Consider the following 10,537-nt stretch of genomic DNA (forward strand, 5'->3'; position numbering starts at 1 on the left):
AAAATTCTCAAGTACAAGTAAAGAACGCTTTAGAAACTTTAGATGCACTGAAATTTGCTAATGCTTTCACAAAAAATCGCCGTTTTTACCATTTTCGCTATTAATTCTTTTTATAAATCATATATTTTGTAAAGGAAATTTACTATTTTACACTTTATTTTATCCTCACCTTTTTGCCTGTTGTTAGTGTTTAGTGTTGGACAATTTTCGCTCTTAAAATTATCTAAAACTACTCAAAAACGCGAATATGTGGTAGATTTCAGACCTTGTGTGGTAGATGTGGTAGATGCTCAAAAAAGTGGCAGATCTACCACAATGTGGTAGAAGTCCGATCACTGTGTGCATTGCTCAGCTGGCGCTCTTCGTATGTGAAACACACATGTGCTCAGAGAGCGCTCAGTATTCTTTAGGGGTGGCTCACAAGCATGAATATGTTCCACTCTCAAACCAAATCGTGGTTGCCTCAACTAAGATTTGGTAACTATGACTAAACCATGTGTTGAAAGAAAGCTTATCTGCATTAGCAGAGCTTAATAACATCCTTTTATGAACCATACGTTAAGTTGAATGGAATTTGTTGAAATATGCTTCAAAGAAATATTGATTGGTATTAACCAAACACTTCAACTAAATTAACGATTTGTTACAACCTAGATGAATATTAGAAGCTTGGCATGGCTATCAATGGTTATTGTATATAACTACATATGTATCTACACTATATCACAGGTCACTACTACCGCTCCGTATGTATATGCAACTTATGTCTATATCACAGATTGGAAAAAGGTCATAAATAAATAAATAAGTAAATAAATATAAATAATCAAAACATAAAAATAATAATAAATAATTATATATACATATATATATATATATATATAAATAGTCAAAAAATATATAAATAAATAAATAATCAAAAAAATATATAAATAAATAAAACAAGTACATAAAATAAATAATCACATTAATAGTCAAATTAATAAATAAATATCACAGAAGAAGATTTACAAATAATAAAATAATCATAGAAAGAGTCATAAAATATATGTAGGAATAGAGATGTCAAGTGGTAAAATAAAATACACTTAGATAGTTGTCAAGTTGTTAAGGGCATTCAAGTGGCTGCAACTAACACAAAACGATGTGCCACATAACTCTAAACATTCAACATACAACACAGTTATCTAACTATGCCACAAAGATATCTTTAGCGTGGTATACCCCGATCTGCTTGCCACTACTATCAACAAGTTCATACATCGAATTGCAAATCACCTTTAAGATGACACACTTAATCTGCTTTGGAGCTAGTTTTGGATTACAGTTTTCTTTCTTAGAGCTTTGCTTGAAGTTTCGGCGGTATACCACTTGTCCAACTTGAAACCTAACTTCCCTGCTTCTCGTATTATATATTTTTTTTCTTCGCTCGTACGCCATAAGTCTACACATACGTTGTGCAGCATTGCACAGCCCAAATGGCATGACGGTAAAGTGATACGGAGGTCTCCCAGGTATAGTAAAGACAGTTTTCTCTCTCGATTTTTTCTCTAAGGGTATATGACAGAATGCGTCTTTCAGGTCAATGGCGGAAATAAAACGGGTGTTTTGTAATCTGCTTAAGATGCCGTCAATATGGGGGAGCGGATACGCATCTTTTATTGTGCGCTTATTCACCTTTCGCGCATCCAGGCAAAGCCGGTTCTTCGTACCCTTTACCACCAGCGAAACAGGAGAACTCCAGCTGCTATTACTCTCTTCTATCACGCCCATCTCCAACATCCTGTCTAGTTCTGCATATATAAGTTTCTGGATAGCGGGCGAGATACGATAATGCCTTTGCTTCACCGGGAGATTTTCGTTTGTGACCTCTATTATGTGTTCCTCTATATCCGTCTTGCCCAACCCTAGCACCGCAAAGGAGGGATATTGGGCCTTGACCCGTTCTAAAGCCACACTCTGGTCATGGGTCAAGTCATGCTGCTCCGCGTCGAATGTTAGGTCACCCTCAGCGGGTGTTAGCTCTTCCACAACAGCATTGTTCATACTCGTAGTCACACCCTTGCTCACAACACTCATACCAAATGCCTGTCAGAAGTCGACGCCAAGATAAACTTCCTGCTGTAGTCCTGGTACTATCAAAAATTCAAGGTCTCTATTCGCATCGTCCCAACTCCTACCCCCGCCGTGTCCCCTCCATTCGCCATACGAATATTTTGACCTTTAATCGGCACTATGAGGTGTTCCTGTCCTTCGAGGAGTTTTTCCGCGTTCCTTCCCAAACAGCTGGCACCTGGTCCTGAGTCCAAGAGTGCTAACACATCGTGACCACCTATTTTTGTTTTTGCTAAGAATCGGTTATTCTCCTTTAGCGTTACTATCGGCGAGATAATTTTTCTACAAATCCTTTTAAGATTTTTCTTTTTCTCTCTCATTTTCCTAAATTTCTCATAGTTCCTATTCTTTTTATTCATGGTCACCGCTTCGCAAAATGTGCGTCTACGCGCTTATTCGTATTGTAATTTTCTTTTGTGCAGACTCACTACCTATTTCTCTCTTTAAGATGCTCACTGGGCTAATCGCTGGGTTGTCCTCGGGAGGTCCTTCTGCTGGCAAGAGTTCCCGGCAATCTCCTCCAGCTTCGTGTTTCCCGGATTTGGTTTGTACACACAAAAGAGCGAATCACTTCCACACGCAAAACAGATCATATTGTGGAACTTAGACTTACAGAAGGGATTCTTATGCGTACGGTTCAAATCGCAGCTCACAACGTCCGGATAATTATATCCACGTATCCTCTGGGTAGCAACCAAACACCAGTTTGGGAGCGAGCTAAAGTGAGAAGGCGTAAAACTTCGCGAGCGCTGGGTTTGGGTCCCGCCACGTTAAACTCCGCCCAATGGAAAAGAACAAACAGCCTCGGATGAGACCCCCTGTTTCTGATGACGACCACGGCAAACGTATAAAGGACTATGATTTAAGGGTATGCACCTGGAATATTGGGACTCTTCATGGGGAAGGTGCCTCTGCCCGGCTGGTTGATGTCCTCGGGAGGACAAAGGCTGACATCACCGCCATCCAAGAAATGCGATGGACGTGGCAAGGAAAAGTAAGCGTGAAGCCTCGCGACGTCTACTACAGTTGCCACGTAAAGGAGCGCAAATTTGGTGTTGGATTCGTGGTAGGAGAGAGACTCTGTCGCCGAGTACTGGCGTTCACCCCGGTGGACGAACGTCTAGCCACAATCCGCATCAAAGCTATATTCTTCAACGTCTCGCTCATCTGCGCCCATGCCCCGATGGAAGAGAAGGATGAGGCGTCCAAGGATCTCTTCTATGAGCGCTTGGAACGTACATATGAGCGCTGCTCCCGACACGATGTCAAAATCGTGCTTGGCGATTTTAACGCCAAGGTGGGCAAGGAAGGGATCTTTGGCGCCACTGTCTGAAAATTCAGCCTCTACGACGAAACGTCCGATATTGGACTAGTAGTACTAGGTTCCAGCATAAGAACATCTACCAAGTTACATGGCTGTCTCCAGATCGAAAAGCGAGAAACCAAATCGATCATGTTGTGATAGACGGAAGGCATGCTTCAAGCGTTTTAGACGTACGTACACTCCGAGGGCCAAACATCGACTCGGACTACTATCTTATTGTAGCCAAGATACGCACCCGCCTCTGTGCAGCAAAAAATGTGCGCCCAACAATGCAAGGAAAGCTGAACGTCGAAAAGCTGCAATCACAACAGACGGCCAATTTATTCGTCACTCGACTCACACACCTGCTCTCTTAGAGTACTCTTCAACAATCCGACATATGCGAGCAGAGGAACCTCATTTCCCGATCATTAAGTACCGCCGCCGAAGTAGTAGTTGGATTTCAGCGAGCCCGAAAGAACAATTGGTACGATGAGGACTGTCAAGAAGCCGCAGAGAAAAAATACGCCGCCTATAGGGCCACGCTGCGATCGGGCGCAACGCGAGCCATGGGACCGTTATAAGGAACTGAAGAAGGAAGCGAGACATATTTGCCGCAATAAGAAGAGAGGCCGAAATACGTGAGTGCGAAGAGCTTGAGATGCTGGCCGACAGGAAGAACGCTCGAAAATTCTACCAGAGGGTTAGGCGACTTACGGAAGGTTTCAAGACCGGGGCGAACTCCTGTAAGAACAACAATGGCGACCTAGTGACCGATGTCCAGAATATACTTAAATTGTGGAGGGAACACTTTTACAACCTACTGAATGGCAGCAGCGCTGAAAGTAGTGAAGATGACGAACCGGAGTCCCCAGTCGATGATGATGGAGTAGCTGTCCCCCCGCCTGACTATGACGATGTACTAATAGCTATTACGCGGCTGAAATACAACAAAGCTGCTGGAGCTGACGGCCTGCCAGCCGAGCTATTCAAGTACGGCGACGAGGAGCTGATGAGGTGCATGCATCAGCTCGTATGCAGAATATGGTCAGATGAACGCATGCCCGACGACTGGAATTTAAGTGTGGTCTGCCCAATCCACAGGAAAGGCGACCCCGCCATACGCGCCAACTACCGCAGAATCAGCCTTCTAAGCATAGGTTATAAGGTCTTATCGAGTGTATTGTGCGAAAGACTGAAGCCCACCGTCAACGAACTGATTGGACCTTATCAGTGTGGCTTTAGGCCTGGAAAATCGACCATAGATCAGGTATTCACAATACGCCAAATCTTGGAAAATACCCGCGAGAATAGGATCTACACACACCATCTATTTGTCGATTTCAAAGCCGCTTTCGACAGCACGAAGAGAAGTCGCCTTTATGCCGCGATGTCTGAATTTGGTATCCCCGCGAAACTAATACGACTGTGTAAAATGACGTTGAGCAATACCACCAGCTCCGTCGGAATAGGGAAGGACCTCTCCGAGCCGTTTGATACCAAACGAGGTTTCAGGCAAGGGGACTCTCTTTCGTGTGATTTCTTTAATCTGATGTAGAAGATAATAACAGCCGCAGAACTGAACTCCTCAGGCACTATACTTTACAAGAGCGTATAACTGATGGCGTATGCCGACGATAGCGATATTATAGCGCTTTTGCGATTTTTGCAAAAAAACCCCTTTTTCACGTCTTTTTCCAGTTTTTCACCGAAATCTCCGAGGAAGTTAATGTTATGAAACAATGATATACATTTTTGGAAAGGTACAGACCTCTTCTTTGCAGCAATATGTCATTATTGGTAATCTTGTGATTATTACTTCCACAGCAGCCGTTCAAAGTTTAAAAAATTTTAATTTTTTGAGCTTTTTTGGAAATGAATGAAGTTTATTGACTTTTTTCATAAGATACAAATTTTTAATGCAGATATATATGATAACAATTTGAAGACAATTTTGTCACAGACAATTTAAGCTAAATATTGCTTCGATCGAAGAAGACGCATAATGTAAATACAAGCAATTAGAGGATTCTAACATTTTCACACTTCAGGTCGAAAATATGATTTTTCTGTCAAACTTCTTCGTTTGTGTTCCATTCTGTGTTCTCGAAGTTGCATCCAACAATAGTCGCCCATCATGGCCTGATCCCAGAAACCTTCATACCGCTTTGCGATAGTTGCAATGTCCTGGTGAAATCTTTCGCCTTGTTCGTCGCTCTCAGCTCCCAACTTCGGTGGAAAAAAGTTCAAATGACTATTGAGCAGGTGCATTTTCAGAGACATTCGAGCACCTGTAATAAATAAAATGTTTTGTAAATTTGTGGAATGGCCAATGGGAATGGAAGGTTTCTTATTACCTTTATAAAGTAAAACAGCTTTCACACTATATTTGCTACCATCAATACATAGACGCCATTCGTCCGAGTTATGATTTTCTCCAAATGCGGCAAACAACGCGTTAACATTGTTGCAGTAGCAAAAGTCATCTGTTTTTGAGAAATATTGTTCGAATTGTTTGCTACGATTTCTGAAATAAGTTACTTTTGTCTCCGATTCCAAATACCCACGTTCTTGTAAGCGTGATACGAGTAATTCAGATTTTTTCTTTTGATAAGTTCAAAACACGACAATTGATTCATCAGGTTCGGTTTTTGACTCGCTGATCCTGAATAAACGCAGGGATTTGAATCCGAAAACACAGTTCCTTGCGAACTAATTTCTTCTTCTTTCAGTGCTGGTGGTTCGCGTTTTGGGTACACAGAAGCATGTGGTGCAGTTGTTGTTACTGATGATACATTGGGATAAACAGCTTTGCAATTCTTTCCTCCTTGGATTTTGGTTAGGCAGAAGTAGCAATCCGTCACTTGATCAATCGGGTTTCTCCATTCGCACGGCTTTCCAAAAGATAAATACTTCTTTTTGCCTTTGCTGAATGAGCTTAATCGTACAAAACATGTGGCACATACAGAGTTTGGAGTCCATGTTTATCTGGATTCTTGGCTTGAATTCCAAAATATTGTTCATAAGCAATTAAAATGTTTGTGGTTATTTTTTTCCGAGCACTTTGTTTGAATATGTACAAACCACAAATAAAGCAAAACTTATCCGGTGAGTGATTGGACATTTTGAAAGTATGAGCGAAATTTCCTGCGCTAGTTGGGGAAAGTGGGAGGTGCCACCGAATCGAAGCATGACGGTCACCTTCGGGAGGCCCAGTCGTACCACCAAAGGCATGTTCTTCCGTTTTTTTTTTGCTGCCGTAAGCTAGAATGGTCAATCATAAGATCATAGTTATTTTAGCTGTGAAGCCAGACGGATTGAAAAGAGTGGGTGCCGCGTGATCGTTTTTGTAAAATTAAGAAAAAAGAAACAAAAAGTATAAGTGCCGTAACCAGTTTTGCACCGGTATCAAAAAGCAAAACGGTCTAAGGACTTCATCCCGCTAATCTAATTTAAGCTACCCGCCATTACCAAGGTATGTAAGTAAAATGCAATATGTTCCTTGGGCCACCTCAAATAACTGTCTCATGTGCAAGCGAGCCACAGGTGTATGTACATACAGATATGTAGCGATGCAGAACCGAAAAATAATAAATAGGTACTTTATCGAGTAATATACAGATAAATGCATATACGTTCAACTTCCTAGCGGAGCATATCGGTTTGAAAATTAAGTATATGCATAAGTGTAAACCTACATACATATAAGTATATGTATGTATACACGTATGTATTCAATGCAAAAAAAGGGGGGCAATTGACAGAGGTTCAAAATACATAAATGGATGTACATATTAACTTGTGCACGTTAAGTAGCACATGGGCATATGCATATCTGTTTGTGCGTGCGCCCAAAGACCTACATATGTATGCTTATATCAGCACGCCCGGGTATCAACGATGCTATAAATTGATTACAGGTGTTACTGGTAGGCAGAAGGGCCACGGCGAAGCTCAGATAAGTGCTGCACCTGGAGAAGTACAATATTGCATTAAGGTGTCCACAGGAGCTATTGGACATATACATATGTGTGTGGGTGCAGCAGTAACTAAATATGAAGCCCCTTTGCCAGAAACACCATATGTGAGGGCGAAAAGGACAGACATACGTAAGTCGGTGCTGAAAAAAAAAAGGTAAAGGTGGGAGAGCCAAACTCTGCGGACAGTAACGGAGCGCGCTGGAAAAAAAAACCATATGAGCGCAAACTACGAAAACGACAGGAAAAGGAAGAAAAGTAACGAGAAGTCACCCGCGGTGAAAAATCATTATACTCGTCCGTTCAATCACTCACCTCCAGAGTCTCCATATAGGCCAGTAGGATTCAGGAGGATCCAAGGCCTGCAGACGACCACCGGTGACAGCGCAACCTCACTGCTAGATATTAATTTCCATTAGCCCTATTTTGAATCTATCAATATCTTCGATTTAGAAGAAAGATTCATTTTTTTTTATGAGCGCGGTTTGTTTTTATTCCTTCGAAATTCTTTTGTTGATACTTGCATTTTTTATTTTTTTGGTGTTCCTAGTATTCCACCATATTATGTTACCTCCATGCCTCATGTAAATTTTGGTTCGGGGCATCTCAAATCTCGCTTCTTCTTATTATATTTTCTTTTCGTCCAGCCAACTCATTTATTCACCACATTTCAATTTAGATTCGACGAAATCGTTCATTTTAATTTTAACTTATTTTCTAGATTAATTGCCACTCAGAACCGTTATTGGCACTATGAAATCGCGTTTGATTTTTACAGCGTTGTACTAACATTTAGCGTTAGGTTTTTCATTTATAATTTTTATGAGTAATTTCGCGATCACACGCGGAGTATTTTGCCATGAGAAAGTTCAACGGAAACTAACTCGCTAATAAGTAGATTCATTGAGATTAAGTAACGAGTTCCTTCCACTTCCATTATATGTATATATACATATGTATATCTGCTTCCATTTTTCCACTTAATTAGTTTTCAGCTCTTTCACTCCATATCCAGTGCTGGTACCAACACCGGTGGGAAAGAAAGGTGAGTGCATGATAATACTTATGTACATGTATACGTATATATTATATATTGGAAAGTGTACGACCAAACCCGCGATTGTTAACCACATTTTTGTTTTGATAAACATATTCGGATCCTGCAGCATCTCATAGGGCAAAATAGTACGCGGGTGTATCATGTGCAAACGACATTAGGGAGAACAAAAAAATATATATATATATATATATTTATATATATATATATATCAGGGAGTCTTGAGTTTGTTAATCGGTAGATTTCTTTGTAATAAGTATAATTATATATATATATAAGAGTTGAATGAATTCCATTGTAGGTTTAGTATGATAGTTTGTACTTTAAGGTGAATGAAATATGAGCAATAAATGAAGAGATTATTGTAATTACTACCCACATGCCGATGCACGTGCATTCCTTGAACTGAAGAAAATAAGGAGAAAACTCAGGATTTAACATTAGAAATGGTATTGGGTATCATGCTCGGATTTCATGGATGAGCCCTTCCACTCTCGTGTATAGAGCCACAGTGGGGTCCAAGGCTATTTATGTTATGTAAACAGATGGGGTGGGACGGCTCGCCCCTGACAGGACTGTCTTCTCTTTCTTCCCCTTCATGCCCCAGATCCGCAGGCATGAAAGTTTTTGTTTGTGATCGCGGGTGGTAAGCGATGGCAAGAACCACGCCATAGGCCGACGAGCTCCAGCTGGGCTACGACCATGCCTGCCCCGCCACAGTTGCCGCCCAAGAAAAGGCTGTCACAACAAAATGGCGCCCAACGGTTTTTTTTAGCCCAATCAAGGCTTTCCACACTTCTTCTCTCCTATTTATATCTTTTACTCTCCTGGTCTTATCTCTACTCTAAACATTAAATTTTTTTAAATTCGCACACGATTTCTTATTTCCTTCTAATTCGGACTGGTTAGGTTTTTTCTTATCAGCTTTGCTATGGCTTAGGTTCAATTCAGATGTGATATGGAGATGACAGTGGGGAAGGGGGAGGCTATGGTTTGTCATTAGTAGGTACTTTGACGAGTTCAAAAATCATACAAGAGACTTGAGAAAGTGATCACTTTTGTCCAAACCGTAGATAAATGGATAATGTTTTCACTGAAACGTGTCAGAGCTACCGGCAGGTGGGTTCCACATCTGGCTGGCGTGAGGTTACTGTACTCTTTCAGTAGTAGTGGGGTAACTTTAGTGACTTGCATCGCTTCCAGGGAATTAAGCTCAGACTTTTTCTCTGTAGTGGCGAGCTAGAAGGAAGATTGGGTAAGATTAGTGACACAGACTCTGGACTGGAATGCTAGTACTTACATTGCTCAGAATAGACACCCGCAAACCCGCCAGCTGGGGCAACACCAGTTTCACACTAAAACCACGTACTGTATACAATTCCATTTTTTTTTCCTGGGTCCTTTTACATATTTTTGTGAAGTTATTTGATGGCCAAATCAGAGCATAGGGTCAGAGTTAAATCTTGTTCGGTACTTGTGTCAACGAACACTACATAGGAATTCGGTCCACGGGTTGTTTTAATTTTTTTTGTATAGGTTAAGTGAATTTTAAACAATCAAATTGTATTAATGTGGTGAATTTTGCTTGCAAGTTTCTTACATAGCAGGGTATAGGTAGATACTGTTTATCTTGAATTTTTTTTTATTTCGCGGTGCCCTTAAGAAGCGGAAATTTGTTTTGGTCCCCAAATTGTGACCAGAGGAAAACTAAGGTGTTTTGGGGTTTTGGAATCTAGTCTGTATACAATTTGATAGACCCTGGGTTGGCCTGCTTAGAACTACGGGCGGAAACGTTTACCGTTTTAGAGGTAAATGGAGAAATCGAAAGATACTGAGGAAATACCACGCGCAAGATTAGGTATCCTTCCCAGCAACAGGCCAGTGACCCGTAGTGTCGCCAGAGCACTGGAAAATCAAGTAGTCGGCTCGCTACTTACTCAAATCGATACAGGCATCGAATACCCAGTAGACTTTGTTCCCGTTGACTATCTGAATCGGTGTACTGCTAGAATCTTTGGTCAAGGGCTTTTTTCCCAATACGCTAACGTAGAGACAATAAACAGCACGGAAAATTCCCTAAGTTTC

The 10,537-nt window shown here is 41.2% G+C and overlaps 1 protein-coding gene across 1 annotated transcript; it reads right to left on the reverse strand.

Annotated features, from left to right (window-relative positions):
* Nucleotides 1-1,677: 1,677 nt before the first annotated feature.
* LOC118755347 lies at nucleotides 1,678-2,079 on the reverse strand (the record flags this gene model as incomplete). Its single annotated transcript, XM_036490187.1, has 1 exon — nucleotides 1,678-2,079. A coding segment is annotated over exon 1 (402 nt), but the record flags the coding sequence as incomplete, so codon positions are not given.
* Between the last annotated feature and the right edge of the window lie 8,458 nt (nucleotides 2,080-10,537).

Source organism: Rhagoletis pomonella, unplaced genomic scaffold (assembly GCF_013731165.1).
Source record: "Rhagoletis pomonella isolate Grant_MI unplaced genomic scaffold, Rhpom_1.0 Rhpom_scaffold_06037, whole genome shotgun sequence".
Lineage (NCBI taxonomy): Eukaryota > Metazoa > Arthropoda > Insecta > Diptera > Tephritidae > Rhagoletis > Rhagoletis pomonella.